Genomic DNA, 16,821 nt, shown 5'->3' on the forward strand with positions numbered 1-16,821 from the left:
GGAATTGCAGGAGAAGCAACATGAGCATTGCTGCTGCTGACGCTGCAGCTGGGCTTTGGTGGCCTGGGGAGCTGGGGAGCCACGACCTTTCCAAGCTTCCTCCTGCCTGCTTGCCATGTGACCTCCCTGCACCCACACATTCCTGCCTCCATCTCCTACACAGGCCAAGCCAAACCAGCCAGAGACTGCCTCGTGTGGCCAGTTTATTCTGGGTTGTGGTCAAATTTGGGGCATGGAGAATGGGAGAGATTATTTATATCAGAGGATCAAGACAGACTTTGGTTCCTTTGGCAACCCAGGTTTATCTAACCTGCAGAATGTTAACAGAAAGGCTGAATTCAGCCTAAAGGATGAATCAAGCCAGGACTAGCTAAAACCTGATACATATTTATTATTTATTATTCATATTAAAAAACTCATTTTTCAGTCCTTGTTTTGAAGAAAAGCTTGCATCAAGAGAACATGATCCCAGTACAATGGATACAAATTTATTCATTGAAATGTAAGGTGGCCTAAACGAGCATATCTGAAAGGAGCTGCCATTTGGCAGAAGGCAATCCCCTGGCTATACCTATCTAAACATGTTTATGCCTAACTACCATATGTTTATGCCAACTGAAGGGTGACAGGGTCATGTCCTGACATGGTAAACTGAATAATCTCAACTGAAAGTTTAACTTGAACAACTTTAAAGAAAAGAAATTTTAATATTTGTCTTAAAAACAATTAACTGCAGTGTTAAGAATTTCCAGTAGGATTTGACAGTGCATTATGCTTGGTGCTCTGTAATTACTACATGCAATGAATTATTTAACAGTGAATATACTTACTTTTGCCTTCCACAGAGAATTCCACGTAGTAGCCATTTATGGGACCTGTCGAATGGTTATCAGGTGCTGTCCATGTAACTGTTACACTTGTGGCATTTTTATGTGTTACTCGTAGGTTTTGTGGTGCTCCTGGAACTGTTGTAAAAGAAAAACAACAATAATTAGCAACAAATGAAAATAAAAGTATTCCTCTTTTTACCTACTTTGATTAATTAGATTAAATTTCATTTGACACTAAAGAAAGATACTAACAACATGTAATATTTTTTGTACTCTATTTCAAGAAAGTGTACATCAGTATAAAGTGAGTACATGTAAAAGCATCATATTACAGTAATTTCATATATTTCAGAACAAGGTAAAAACAGCAACATCACATTTTACTAAAACTGTCCAGTGCCTTCAAATCAAGAACTTAAGACTTGTTTCAGACTAGGTCTGCACTTTTTTTTGTGTGGGAATCTTCATTCAAAATTCCATATAGTTGACCGTGTTCTCAGTCTCCAAAACAGCAACAAAAAATAATCACAGTCTCTGACTGAAGGAAAGAAAGGCTCAGACTGGAAGACTGAGAGGGTGACTGCAATCAAAGAACAAGCACGAGGGCAGGAGACCAGGAAGGAGGAGCTGAAGGAGAAGCTGAGTTTGGCAGAGAATGCTGCTCAAAGTGTATCTTTAACCCCAGGAAACCCAAATAATGGGTTTCATAGTAGGGGTTCCCAGAAATATGTGGAATCTAAAGCAAAAGTAAGCATTACACTTACCAGCATAGTCTGTACATATGGATAAGCTTTGGTTGGAAACCTTCTTTTCATTAAAATACATGGATCCATTGCAGCGGTACTCACGGTATGGTGATAAACCTCCCAGCCCTACACAAATTGGATCTCTTCCAAAGTTTTCAGGGTGTGAATCTGTTGACACAAGAGGTTTGTCAATATTTTTCACAACTTCAAAAGTATGTGGCACCATTTTAACTGAGATTTTCTCTACCATATTTATTTGATATAATTTGTAATAAACTATCATAATATTCCAATCAGAAATATGTACAACCTGATCCAATGTCTAGATTTTAGGTTCTTACATACCAACTTAGTTTGCACAGATCTTTACTTTTCATCAGTAAAGGTCATGATTTGACTTTCTAAGGAAACAGCCTTCCTACAGAAATCAGAACATGTCATAGGGAGTCTGGCAGAACCCTGGAATGCCTTCCTAGCTCTTCAGCTCCCTGAAGCAGGAGATCTTTCAGCCCCAGACATTCATCACCCATTTTTCTGAGACACATGAGGCCATTCAGCATCCATATCTGCCCTATCACACTAGTTGCCACGTCCTCAGGCTGGCTGGCTCTGAGAGCAGAGAGCCTGCACAGCCAGTGGCCAAGGCAGACTACAAGGGATCAGCTCACAGCACACCCAAAGACTGCAAACTGCTCAGCTCCCCTTCAGAAAAACAAACAGGACACCAAAATCTCCACAATTTCTGCAACTTGTGAAGCTGGTAAACTCAGAAAAAGAGGTCTCTGGGTTTGAACTTTCCTAGATCTGCACGGTGTGGGGATGGCAGTCCTCCAACTGGCAACCCCAGGAATCCTGAGCTACCCTTCCCTCAGACTGGCACTTAATTTAAATCTGCCAGTCTCTCACCAAAAGACAACATCAACAATGCTTTTAAAGATAAATAAATACTCACTTTTAGAATAGGTTCTAAAAATAGGTGATGTCCCATTGCAGGCAACAGTCACGTTAAGACAGGCAAGTGAACTGTTCCAACATAACTCGGCAGCTGTCTGGTTTGTGTCCTTGACTACAAGAGTTTTGTTGACTGGAAAGGAAGAATTTTATACATCATTGTGGTACTGGCTATACCGAGTCTTTAAATAACAGTTCATTTATGTTTTTTGACTTGTTCTACAATATGAAGATACAATCATATAGAATAATATACAAAGAATTTAATAAGAAACGGAAAGTAAAAATTGAAAAAGCTTTTATGAGATAAAGACACACGGGTATTCAGAAAATAAATTAAAGTTTTAGTCCAGATATTCAGCATAAACACCAGTTTTGAAGTGGTGGTTGGTCTTGCTGTTGTTTACCACACTGCATATGGCCAGTAAGTTCCCTTTTTTTCTTTAGAATGAAAAAACTATGGTTTGTTTACATTATTCTTGAAGAAAATACTGAGAAGTTTTAACGTGCAACTTCAAAATATCTTGCAAACCATGCACAAAATTTGAAAACTTTCTGTCTGATTCTCTGAAAAAATGACAAAAAAAAAAAAGAAAGAAACCTGGGGAAGCTGAATTACTGCATATTTTAAAAAATTATAAAAAAAAAAGAAAAAAAAAGAAACAACTAAAACCCTTTTACACCTACCTTGTGGAAGGACTAGGAAAGGAGAATCAGTATTGTCTTGACACCTGCCATTTTTAACTTCAACAGTGTATGTGTGGCATGTTGGAAGTGCTACTGAACTGTTGCTGGAACTCACGGTTATCTTTATGCCACCACCTTCAATAAAATATTCTCTGTCTTTTGTGTCAATTTTCAGTAAAACTTGAGCCATTTTAGGGTCCTCATGATCTTTTATGGCTCCAAAAATATCTAAAAGAAAAGACACTGTAAATGGAGGTGAAAAGACCAGAATTGTTAAATAACTTTAATATTACTTCTTCCAGAACTGGAAGACATTTTATAAAATAACGCAAGATGCTTATTGATCAGTTTTATTTTTTTACTGCTTTATCAGCTGTACCAATTTTCTGTATTTGAGTTTACTATTTGGTCACATTTCAAGACTGAAGGAGAATACAGGATTAGCTCTTACCACAAGGTACTTCAGGCATCTCTGTGGTAGTATCTGTAAGAAAAGAAAACAATATGAAGGTCTTCCTTAACAGGCTGGGTATTTTTTCCACAGAGCATTGCAGAAGGGTGACCAGTACTGCCCCAAACTCTTTGTTCAATACACTCAATACAAATAAATGCGTTTAGCACTCCTCTTGCATTTGAAAGAGGGAAGAAAACATCAGCTACACACAACCCCATTCTTTAACTAGTTATTTTAGGGATCATGTGTCTTTCACAATTTTCCAATGGCATCAATGAACTAGAAATCAAACTGGTTATTAGTAACATTTCTGAGTACAAAGTTACACAAGAATATTCCAAAATCACACATTCATATAGCAGTATGATAAACTACAGCAGTTTTCCAGGATATGTATGCTGTGGAGTGGGTTAGTGAGCAGTATAAAATGTCACTGAATAACCAAAATTTACCTGCTTTTTGCACTGCCATTCTTGCCTTTGGAAAGAGATTTATACAACAGTACAGATCGTTTAATGACTACTTTTACATTGGGATACCCAAGAGAAATTTTTGCTGCTATTTTCTGTACAGAAGCTTGAGCAAAGAACTTCTCCTAAAAACAGTTACTTAATATATCCCAAGGTAAAGGTGTCACTAAAAGACACTGATATCTAATTTCTTTCATAGAAGGTAGGCCCTAGATTTGCCTGCCTCCAGGCTGGCAGTCACCTGGCTGGACAGTGGTCTTAAGGAGAGGGCAAACTGAGAAGGGACCACTGGAGAGCCACCAAGATTGTTAGGGGCAGAACACCCACAAGTAAAGGCTAAGCTCAGTTTGTCTTAGAGCAGACAGCAGCCTAGAGCCACTCAAAGGACAGTTCAAAAAGATGGAAAGTGTCCAGCTCCTGGATGTACTTTGCACAATGACATACATATATTTTACTGACCTTTGTAATTCCTTACACCCAATGGCAACTAAAATCACTGTAAGTGCTTGAACTACTAGATCCCAAGAAAGTAATACTGCTGTGTGAAACCAAAGGGAAGACACTGGAGGACAGAGAGGCACACAGATCTTGGATGTATTCAGACCTTTTTGCTGCTTGGGCAAATTTCTGTGAATAACAAGAGGAGTACTGACCTAATAATTGACAGAGTTACCCTCCTACTATGTGCTACTGTTGTGGAAATAATTTCTATTTTGCACTTGCTTGACAAGTAACAAATCTGGTATCTTCAATATTATTCATAAACAGTAAGGTTCCTAAAAATATCCTAAAGTTTAATGGAGTTGTATGCCTAATTTGTATGCTTGGGTTTGATACATTCTAAATGAATTGCCTGATTCAAACCCATTTTCTGTGCCTGATGTATCAGAACTGTGGTAACTGTGTGCAAGTTTGTCACCTATTGTGTGAGTGGAGCTGGGAGTGGGGCTGGTCCCAGTGCTTGCTGGCATGCTGTCTGATGAGTTGGTGTTGTGCAAGGATGTTGAATTGGAATCATCTGTAAGAAAATAAACAAATATCAGCATTAAAAAGTCAAATTCATTTTTTTTATATGGCTTTGTCATCAGAAATGTGTTACACTATAGCACTGCTTTGTTTTTGTGTTTTTTTTTTTTTTTCTTAGGGGATTTTTGTAATTTACAGAAGACTGCTGAAAGAAAAATCATGTTAATGTAGTAAAGAAACAAAACAAAAAACCCCGAGTATTTAAATAAAAAGCAAATTTTTACAAGTATACTGCTTACAAATGAATTTTTCAATGTACAATTACAATTTTTTTTTCATTATTTAGTCAGAATTTCAGATGAAGTCAACATAAAAATAATGTTGCAATTTGTGAACTGGGAAAAACTAGAACATTTTGCTATACTCTTACAATAAAGCACAATTATGGATAGTACTTGTGCTGTTTCACAAACAACAAGTCTAGGTAGTGCTTGTTTGCCAGATCACATTATCTTCCTTGCTGAATTTCTTACAATATCTCATTATTTATCTCCCTGTTTATAAACCACTGACAGGTTTCTACATTCTCTTTTAGGCTCATTCCTATTGCTCTTTGCTTTGGGGACAGCCTTGTTGGGTGCAGCTGGCATTTTGATGCTACTGTGGTGACTCAGACAGCAGATCCTGCACATAACCCTGGCAGTGCCGCTGTGCCAAAGCACAGACACCTCCTCAATTTGATGAACACGAGCTGAAAAAGGCCACCCTGGTGCTGAATGACTTTGGTTTCCCCTAGAGATCTGAGGGCAGAGCGTGGCTTCTAAAGGAAGACAGCAAACCTGCTGTAGCATTCCCGGAGGCAGAGGGAGTGAGTGCAGTGAGGGCAGCAGAGGTGCTGGTGGGTGCTGGGCTGCTCGGAGCCGTGCTGGGGCTGGGCTCGGGCTGCGTGAACTGCGTGCTGTTTGCAAGTCTGGTACCTGTGGTGAGAGGGACAGCAGAGTCGGTAATGCTCCATCAGTGTGTGCCCGGCCGAGGAGGGACAGACACCCACAACACCGGGATGCAGTGCTGGAGCACTCCCATACTGAGACACTGGGAGTTTTCAATGAAGCAAGGGCACAGTAAACATTTCAACTGCAAGGGATTCAACAGGTGTTAGATGAACAACCAGTGAGTACATCCTTTTTCGGTTATGATTGCGCCTTTCATACTAAATGCTGTGTTTTAAAACATACCTAAATACATTACTCAAAAGCAGACTTGTTTGATATTCTCGCCTATTAAGACAGCATATTTCATTTTGTTGGGTGAATGAAAAAGCATTATACACTCTGTGAGGTAATTGTGTGTGAGAAAAATAAAGAAGAAATTGTCAGCGGCGGGGGGGAAAAATCAATGCAGTTCTGCCATGTAAATTGTTTCTTACCAGGCGTGGTCATTGTTGTGTCATCCCCTGAAAAAGAGAAAGAGAGAAAAAGTGTAACTTAAACTTTCAAGGAATTTGCCAAAAATATAAAAAGACACATTCCTTCCTCCTAAATACCAGCTAAGCTTTCTCCAGGAAATTATACATTCTTAGGTTACATTTAGTGGATGTAGCAACAGCCAGACCCCCAAACATCAAGTATACAGTCACAGAATCACAGAATGGTCTGGGTTAGAGAGGATCTCAAAGATCATCTATTTCGAACATCCATGGGCAGGGATGCCACCCAGCAATCAGGCTGCTCAAAATTCCATCCACCTGTTTGGCTCTTCCTTCCTCCTTCTTTTGCTCTTTTTCTACCAGATCTTTCTCACTATGTTTCTTTCTTGGAATTTATTTATGTTTTTTCTGTGGCACATGTTTTTCAGATAGTACTTCCCTGTTTATAATTTCTCTGTTACTTCAGCTTCCCTACATGGCACTTCACAACGGCTTTAGCTTTACTCTTTTGAAAATAATCTCCTTCAACCTTTAAAGCAAAAAGCCAGGTTTATGTGAGAAACTGCAATACCCGTGAGGGATACATAAGTATCCTGTTCATGTCCCTCATCTCTGACACAGAAGATCAACATAAGCAGATATCCTGGGGCTCCAGAGATTTTATTGACCTGGCAAGCAGCAGCACACATGTTGGCTGCTCAGTGGCCACCATGAATTCTGCACCCCATATAGACAGTTCAGAAGGCTGACAACAGCCATTAAAAACATACAACCCGTGATGGCAATGTCACCTGCAGGGAGTGAGAATTTCTTGGTGCTTGGAACTGTCATGAAGTGTGTCTAAGCCATGATAGGAATATGAATGTACACAAAAGCTAAAGTCTTGCAAATACTTTTCTAGTGAGCAACTGAATTTGTTGTGGACTGTATGTCATGCAAGATTGATAACATAGGGTTAAATTGATTTCTAAAATAGCAAGGGCCCAAAAACAGGGATCGGCTCCACTTGTGACCAGGATGTTATTCCGTGCTATTGTTTTAATTAAATGAAGTATAAAGCATAACTTTGCACAGGTGGTAGGGGGAGAGAAAGGGGGAACCTTGGTAGAATGCACAGGCCCTAAAAGAATAAAGTTAGGTCAGGAGGATCTGTACTGATATAATCATTAGCAAGACGCATGCCAGAATTGTCAATTGTAATATCAGTTTGGTAACTAAATATGATTATTTTCTCTAACCAGAATCTTGAGCAAGAATCACACAAACTATTGTTCCTCGGGATGGAATCAATGGAACAATGGGGTTTAATGATTAACACGAATCCTTATGTAACAAGAAAGGTATAAAATTGTAACCATAAAGCATGTTGGACAAGCCGAGATCTGGGTCTGGACCCCCGGCTTCCAGAGCTCTGAAATAAAGCACCACATACAATTTCGCAATTGTGTGTTCTTTCCTCGGCTAACAAGATCTCTTACTGCAAATTACGATTTGGAAAAAGCCAGTAGCCTGATACCTTAAAGAAAAAGTATCAACAGAAGTCAAATGAAGATTGATTAAAAACAGTAATGCAGCATTTATTTCTTACAGAAGTGGGGAAGGGTGTTGCCTAAAATCTGGTCCATGAGATGAGGATATGGGTCTATGAGGTTTGCCTGAAGTCATATGAAACTGTCAAAATAATATTGCTCTTAATTGTAAGAATATAATCTCTAAAATGTAGCAGACTCACAACAGATTGAATAGCATGGATATAGAAACCACTATATTATCAGGTCTAGCATGTTAATTCATTTACATCTCTGTATCTTCATTGAAACACAGACCATGCAATCTTTTCAAAGCTATGGAATCTTAGCATGTGAAGCTTCCTAATGCAAGAGAAGTTGCAGATAAAAAACCAGAAATATAGGTGATCTTTTGAACTATCAATGTACCTTCAGTATGTGAAGCCTCCTGTCTGCAATATTTGTTTACAACAATTGCATGATCTATAACTATACGCATTAAGCTGCCAAGGATCCCTCTAAAAGCTGACATTCATATCCATTCATATTTGCCGTAAGCAATAAATTTTCAATGTATTTTTCATGGTTTTCAACTCAGTGTTTGAAAGCTGGAAGTTAGTCATTCTAAATTCCATAATGTGATGTATCTTTTTTCAAATGGATTACTAGCTGAAGAACCAATTACTCCCCTTCCTTTCCAAAATCTCACTTTGGGTTAGCACATCATATATACCTCAAGATAAATATTAACTGAGCACTGACACAGATTAACTTTCACTTCGAAACTTTTCCAAGAACAAAATAAAAGAAGTTGCAGAAAAAGTCCTAAATTAAACTCTGGTCAGATTAGTGAAACATTCAGAAATATTTTTCAAGCTATTTACAGATCTCTGATGCAAGCATAATAGAGGCAAAAATATATACATCAAATTGCCTCTTCCAAGTAAAGTGAGATAATAAGAGATAAACTTGTTGGTGTTGCATTTCTGGTTGCCTTAAGATTCCTGTGAAAATAATTTTCCCCATCCTCCCCTTATTAAAGTTAGGACTAATGCTAATAGCTTAAATAGAGTTCATTGCTCCCTCCCAGTGAGAGATGCTAAACATTCATATAAGAACTCCAAGTTAGAAGAGACCTCAAGAGATCACCTGGTCCCACTGCCTTACTCAGAGCAGTGTCTTAAAATATTATGGTAAATAGTAGTCTCAGATTTTCCCCCCTATTCTAATTTTCCCCCTATAACTATTTTCCTATTTTCCCCCCTATAACTAAGCACTGTCATTTTAACAGAACTCCATGGCAGTTTTATGCTGTTCTGTTTCCTGCTCTCATGTGATTCTATTCCCTCAGATGCTTTATTATAGCAATGGAATAGGATGCAGTTGAAAAGAATTCAATAGGTGGCACCAGAACACTAAAAAATCCTCTCAAAAAGAAAAGTAAATGCATTTCCCCGCGAAACCTATTTGAGAGATACTGAGTAAAATGAAGGAAAATCAAGGAGGATCCCAACACACCAGACTCTGTTACTCTGAGATTAATAGCCATATTTCTACTATTAATCCATTTTCCAAAAATGACCCAGTGCTAACAAATGTCTGAGCTAACCTCAGGCTAACCAAGTTAACCTCAAAGACAAAACTGTCTACTCATATTTATATTCTAAAACATAATTCTAGAAATTTGACTGCTGAAATCCAAAAATACCTTTAAAATGTAAGGAGGATGTCCAATCCCTCAAACACATGCTCTACAGTATGAAAACTTGATGATTACCAAACTAAGCAAGTTAGTCTGAGTCTAAATGGGAACTACCCCAAAACTTTTCTCAAAGTTTAAACTGCATCCAACTGTAAGACATTCTTAAGATGATATGTGTAGGATAACAAGAATAAGATCAGATCACCCAAGTGGAAGAATTAGAGCATAGAAAAAGTTCCTACTACTGCAGTAAGTTTTTTAAGCTTCTCTCTCCCTTCTCCTGATTTGCCCACCAGTTGATTACTGCTGACTTACCTAAAGGATTTCAAACCCATCAGTAATGTTTGAGGAGACGTGGCCTTAATCACATGCCCTGGAAAAAGATATAACCAGCAGCTCATCCCAGGGGCAGATGGGAGCCTGGCTAATTGCTTTCATTCTCTTTCCTACCGGTTGGCAGACAGGATGCAGCTGCTGCTTCAAAGACAGGTTTGAGATGGAATGATACGCTGCCAACAAAATACACCTAAAACAAATGAGTTGCCCACTCTTTCTCCTGTAAACCCGAAGATGTGCTGGCCCTGTGGGTGAAACATGGGAGTACTGCATTATGAAGTACTTTCAGTGTTCAACAAGAAGAGCAAATGGAAAAATTGTGAAAGAATACCAAAATACCAGGCCACCAAAAAAAAGCCAACCTCTCAAACCCCTTGGACAACAGGGTCTGTCTGGGTCACATCTGGAGGTACACAAGCTGCTGCATCACCTCTGCAGTACTGACTCTGCACTCACTGTGCAGAGTGGTTGCACCTGTATAAGAAGCGCAGTTGTATAAGGAGACAGTTTTCACTTGGCGGGACCAAGCAACTCAACAGAAGACAACTGGGTCCTAGAATATGTTAACAGATAAAAATGTGTTTCAAGGAAGTCCAGGGAGTGATCTTCTCAAGCAGCAGGAAGTGCCAGCACACATTTCCTGTGTGCATGTGCTATTAATAACACAAACTACAGCTGATAAGATGGAGATCCTGTTGAATCAGCACTAAGAGCCTAAAAATGTTATCATGTTTATAGAGGCAGAAACTCATTAGCTGATGACAAGGAACATGCCTTTTAATTCCATTCTGCTGCTTAATTTGCACAGTGAGTAAAATGGACCTGGTGTTGTATTTCCTGCTGGACTGACCAGGAGGATATGCCTGCATGGCAGCAGCTCAGGCTGTCTGCTCTGAGCACAGGATTGCTGCAAGACTGCATTTCCTCCATACACACAGCACAGAGCAATGTGGGAAGGAGGATGCCTCTCCTGCTAATAGTGCATTTGGTGTTTTATCTAGCATGGTACCATACCAGCTGGCTCCTCACATCCAGCTGTACTCCTCGTGTCTCTGCCAGAGCTGGGAGGGGGCAGAGGAAGTAATCCTTCCTCTCAGCCTCATGTCTGTAAAACACTTGGCGGCCGGTTTTTGCTGCCAGGAAAAATGCTCAGTGATTCTGCACAGCTCCTGCCCTTTTCCCAGGATCTCTCCAGCCTTTAGTATATTGGACAGACCCCAGCAACCCCCACCAGGCAGTGTTTTACACCAAGCAACTTCTGTAGGTCCAGATTCTGCCTTTCCTCTTTTCCCAGCTGAACGGCGCTGCTTCAGCAAGGTCAGGGCTCTTCACATCTGCACAGAAAGCAACAGGATGTGGTCTACTTGTTCAGATGGAGTAAAGCTCTTTGAGGGGGTCTCCTAGCAAACAGCACAGACATTGCAGCTCCCCTGCAAGCCAACACTAAATTGCAAAAAAAGAACAGTTCCTGGTGGGAGGTGAAGGGTGAGTAAGGCAAGGAGCCTTACAAAATGCTGCCAGCCGCCCTTTGATTTATTTTTAAACTTCAAGTGGGATAGGATGTAATTCACACCTACTTTAAGGCTCCCTTGTGCTGCCAGAACCAGCTAAAGAGACCTTAAAGTAAATGAGCATCAGGGCCAGAGATCTACTGTTATTTTTGCTGAACATAAAAAACGAAGGGATCCATTGCTACTTTATAAACAAATCTGGGCCTACCTAAGAATAGACTAGCAAACACTTAAACATCTGAGTAATTCTATACCACAGAGGAACCCCTCAAATTTTATAGGTGGGATCACATGTGCTGAAATGCTTTCATAATCAGAGACTACAGAATTACACTTTATTCTTTATCACTAACTCTAGGGAAGAAAAAAACATAAGTATGTTTCCAGTTTCTGGACAAACTGCTGCTTTTTGAAAACTGAGTAAAAGAATGCCATATAGAGTTCATATTAAAAATATGTGAAATTTTTCATGCTCTGAGTCAAAATAATAAACTACTCATTTGAGTTTTACAGTATAGAATTTTCTCAGGTGACAGAGACATTTCTGAAGGTCCTAAAATAAAAACCTATTCTTGTGGTCATTGAAGATGAAGCCATCAAATAATTTCTAAGTTATTCATTGTCTAATTGATAAAAGTTTTCATAGCCCTATAGCAATCATACAAATTAGAACTAAATAAACATTACAATTTCTTTTCCACAGGCCATATTTACAATATTTATATTCACCACAAATTAGGGATAAAATGTTGAAACCGTAAATTTTAATTTAAGCAAAATTCTAAAATGTTCTGATTGAGAAATGCCAATTGTTTGCTTTTGTCATCTGGATTAAATGTCCATTCTGACTTTTCAGAATGATAATTAAAATAGTTTCCATCTGATTTCTCAAAATATTTCTTTTTGTCCAAGTTCATTAATAATTGCCTCCCACAGTGCATCGCTGCCCAAGAGTTTGATCCTGGCACTCTTTCCTGCACCTTTAACCTTTGGTTAAAGCATTATCTGAGAGTCAAAGGCCTTTTTGTTCCCAATCACCTGCCAGTGCTGAGAGCTGAGTTGCAGTAGGGAAGGCGTGGCCTTCCTGTGGAGCACAGCTCAGGAATGAGTGCTGCTCTAACTACGGCTAACGTGACAGGATGTGGTGCTCACTCTTAGTGAAAAATGACCTCTGAAATGAATGCTTGTTCTAGATCCCTCTCCTTGCTGTCCAACACTGGAGTTATCCCTATCCTCCTCAAGTTCAGCGTCAACTATGAGCATTAATCAGCTATGGAGAAGGTGAAAAATTCAAATTAGCCAGCAATCAAGTACAAGGGGAGCAACCAGAAGAAAGTGATGGAATTAAGAATTTATAACTGACAGATACAAGGAGGAACACAATGCTACAATATATGTTGAATATTTCTGACAATTTAAAAAAAAGTATTTTTCTATTCAGATTATGCAAAATAAACACAAGAGTTTAATTTTTCCAGAGGAAAATAAAAACACAGAGCAAAAGAGAAATTTCCCTGAAGAAACATTAATTTAATGGAAGTAATACTTGTTACCAATGATATGTAGAATTTCTCAAAACCATAATCCTGAAGTAGAACAAAAACCAAGAGCAGCAAATAAAATTGTTTTTACCAACACAGTTCCTGCAAACTTAAGATAAATACCCAGGAATACTGTGTGTTAGTAGTCAGAAGGAGGGGTTTTCTACCAATTGTACCATACTTTAAATGACATTTTCAGTCTTCACAGGAGAGCTTTGCAGTAACCCACTTGTACAGCTACAGCTAACGATGCCTTTGCTGCTCTGTGGTTTCTCTCATGCTGTTTACTTCTGCCTTTCTTCTACAGAGCCCTGCTCAAAAGGAAGAGGGTGCAGCCTACTGTGGTTTTCAGCTTAAGTGCTTCCAAATGCAAACGGAGTTACCATAGCACCTACGGGCCCAAGCAATCAGACTTATCTTAGTGCTAAACCACTTCTCTAGTGAACTCATGAAAAGTCCCTATTAAACTCCTTTTCATCACATTTGCATTTGTAATTATTTTCAGTTGTACAGGTTCATTAATATGATATAGTGAGAGGTGGCAGTCTTTGGGATGAAGTCCAGACTGCTTTGCAGGGAGTCCTTGTCACCATGTGAATTGTCTGCAAGACAGGAGAATATCAAACCCTGATGTAAAAATTCCTTCAGCTGTGAAACGCTGAGTGCTCTCCACAGTCATTAAGAAACACCTATCCATGAGGAATGAAAGACTGGCTGTGATATTTGTTTGGCAATTTTGTGCTACATGCAAAAAAAAGCTGTGTTAATATTTGCTTTGCCCTTTATTTTCAGTATTTGTGCACAGAAATTCTTGAGCCAGATTCATGTTGTTCCCATGCTAAACTGCTCTGCTCCCCAGGGCCAGTCCCTCTAACTTTAGCCATGACTTTTCCAGCCCTGCTGTACCATCCTTGATCTTCCTTTCCCACTTCTACCTTGAACAGAAACACTTGCTCCAATATTGCTCGGCTTCTTGGCAGTGACAGGATGGTTCTGGATTTGCTGAATGGATATTGTTTATGGCAAGCAGCAGAAGGAAAGAACTTACACCTATTATATCGTCCTCTCAATTCCTACTCCCACAGTTTTTGCAATTGCTGACTCTACTGGTCACAGGGAGCTGTTGAGAACAGCAGAAGGCAGCTCAGTTCTCAAGAGTTTTGATCAGAAAAAAAGGCTACAGCTGAGAACTGACAGGCTGTTGATGAGAGTGTAAGGCAGGGGCAAACTTCTTCATTTCAGGCCCTTCATTGGACCATGGCTTATTTAAATACCTGACTCGCTTCTCGGCTTCTCAGACAGATATCTTTGAGTTCCTTCAAGATTAAAGCATTATCAGCTTTTGTAGATCTTCCTAATTGCATGTAACTTTTAATGTAATTTTGTCAGCAATAGAAAATGGGTCCTTTGCTCTAAAACACAAAATCAGCTTGGAAATACTTTATCTAAACTGTCTTTAATTAGCTCAAACTTCAAACCATAAACAATTTAGTACCATATGAAAAGTAGGGGAGGCTGAAAGTAAAAGATGTTTAAGGCCTAGTCCAACCCAAGTCCTTCGGTAAGTCTGTGATTCTAAGATCAGCATTTTAGCCACTGATAACATAAAGCCTGTTGAAATCAGAAATACCTTCTGTTTCCCAGAGTTCTGTTAACATGAAATCCTTGGATCAACAGCTCTGTACTTACTGGGAGCATTATGTCAGTGAGGACCGTAATCAGTGATTTTCAAAAAGATTCAGCCAGTGATTTTTAAAAAGAACATTTCTTTCAAGAACTCACATCTGCCTGTGAGTTATTCCTTTTCATAGTAATATTTTTCTCTAGGCTATTTTAAACACCCTACCAACCCATTTGTTTGATTGCTATGCAGTGCAGACTTTTAATGATAAAAGATGCATAAATGTACCACGGGAGTGCCATGGCTTCACCTTGGCCAAGGGCTGAGGGCAGGGCAAGCAGGGCTGCATGGTGGCACACAGACTTGAACCAGCAGGACCAGAGTGTGGCAAATGACAGAGAGCAACACTGAATAACTGCTGCAAAGGTGTAGCAGCACTGACAGCACCTGAGTGGTGTGCCCCTCAGCAGTTGCAGATGAGGACAAAAAGAATCCAGAGCCCTCAAAGCTGCAGTCACGGAGAACCTCTGGCCTAGTGACACAGATGAATGTACAGATGTAGCTGCACCATTCCCAGAGTTTTTCCCTTCACCAAGGTAACTCAGTACTGCTGCAAAAATCACACTTTTCAGATAGCGCTGTGAAAAACACATTTCTGATACTTCAGAAATGCCCATGGTTCAAATGGGCACATTGGAGTCAGAGTGAAGATCTGAGTGAGGATCTGCCTTTATCTACTCACAAAATTAAACATTAAATTTTAGTTGAATTATTTGATGATTGTGCAGTTCAGGGCTAAAGAAAACTAGCTGCTTTATTCCACAGCAGAGAATGCGTGAGCCATAGCTCAGTACTTGCAGACAGTGCTGGGTTTTATCGTGCCCAGTTACTCTGCCTGCACAGCCTCAGCCTTTGAAAGATTCACAAATCAGAATACAGATGTGGCACAAAAATTTCCTTTTCCAGTGATCTGTCATTTGTATTTCTGTGACTTCTTGCTCCAAGCTTAACAGGACCCTCAGCAGTCCCTGTGCTCCATGAGCTGAAGTCCCAGCCTCACATCTCCAAGCAGCAATTCTCTAAACTATCCTGCTAGTCTCAGTCATCTCCTATGACCCAGATTTCTTCCAGCATGAAGAGAAGATCCTAACCAGCAGTGGCTGACAGACAACTAGCTTCTCTTTCTTGAAAGCATACAGAGTACAGAGGGAAAAAAAAATCATGCATCTCAGTGGAGAACTGTTCCCATACCAACTCTGCCTGCTGGGCTGCTTCCTCACCCTCCCGGGGCTGCCAGCTGCAGCCAGCAAACTCTCTTTGTTTCAAGGGACAGTGATTTTACTTGGCTACTATCTTCACTTTTTCTTTTTCCTCTAGACATTCAGGCCAAAATTTATCAGAATTGAATATCCTTCATCAAGTATGCTACTGAGTAACATTTTTTACTGCTCATAAAATACTCTGACAGCCAGTATTCACTGACCAACAGCTAAATCACCTGCATACATGTTAGGGTGCAATTTAAAACACAATGATCTATTCACACAAAATGCTGATAGGAAGCATCATGTAAGGGTCAGATTCTACAAGCATTATTCATGCAAAAAAACACTTGAAAAGTAAATCATTCAGTGATGCATATCATTATCTTCCAGAAAACTGCCTGTTAAAATTTATCATTCATTTTTATTATTTCCCTGGAAGTGTTTAAGAAAAGGCTGGATATGGTACTTAATTCCATGGTCCAGTTGGCCAGGTATTGTTGCATCATAGGTTGGACTTGATGATCTCAAAGGTCTTGTCCAACCTAATTGATTCTGGTATTCTGTGAAAAGCAAAAATTACACTATTCAAATTAATCAAAATGTCCCATATTTGATGTGTGACCTGAAATCCACCTTTCCTTCAGCTAGAAGGAGGAAAACTGGGACTGTGACCAAGTCCTATCCAGGAATTACACTTTTTACTCATTTAACTGCATGAGTGGTTGGAAGTATCCTCCATGTCTGGGCTTCTCTTAACATACCATGCAAAGTGAAGATAGTGGCATATTGCAATTAGAAATTAATTTA

The 16,821-nt window shown here is 39.5% G+C and overlaps 1 protein-coding gene across 1 annotated transcript in view; it reads right to left on the reverse strand.

Moving 5' to 3' along the window:
- Positions 1 to 16,821, reverse strand: part of PTPRC (protein tyrosine phosphatase receptor type C) — a 60,903-nt gene that overhangs the window by 19,054 nt on the left and 25,028 nt on the right. Inside the window, exons 3-10 of the mRNA XM_083867066.1 lie at positions 6,531 to 6,557; positions 5,944 to 6,081; positions 5,058 to 5,156; positions 3,666 to 3,698; positions 3,047 to 3,442; positions 2,529 to 2,660; positions 1,595 to 1,744; positions 831 to 965 (exon numbers count right to left, since the gene is read on the reverse strand). Of these exons, the coding sequence (XP_083723192.1) occupies positions 831 to 965; positions 1,595 to 1,744; positions 2,529 to 2,660; positions 3,047 to 3,442; positions 3,666 to 3,698; positions 5,058 to 5,156; positions 5,944 to 6,081; positions 6,531 to 6,557 (1,110 nt within the window). The remainder of the gene's footprint in view (positions 1 to 830; positions 966 to 1,594; positions 1,745 to 2,528; positions 2,661 to 3,046; positions 3,443 to 3,665; positions 3,699 to 5,057; positions 5,157 to 5,943; positions 6,082 to 6,530; positions 6,558 to 16,821) is intronic.

The sequence above is a fragment of the Zosterops lateralis genome, assembly GCF_965231275.1.
Source record: "Zosterops lateralis genome assembly, chromosome: 9".
Taxonomy (NCBI): Eukaryota; Metazoa; Chordata; class Aves; order Passeriformes; family Zosteropidae; genus Zosterops; species Zosterops lateralis.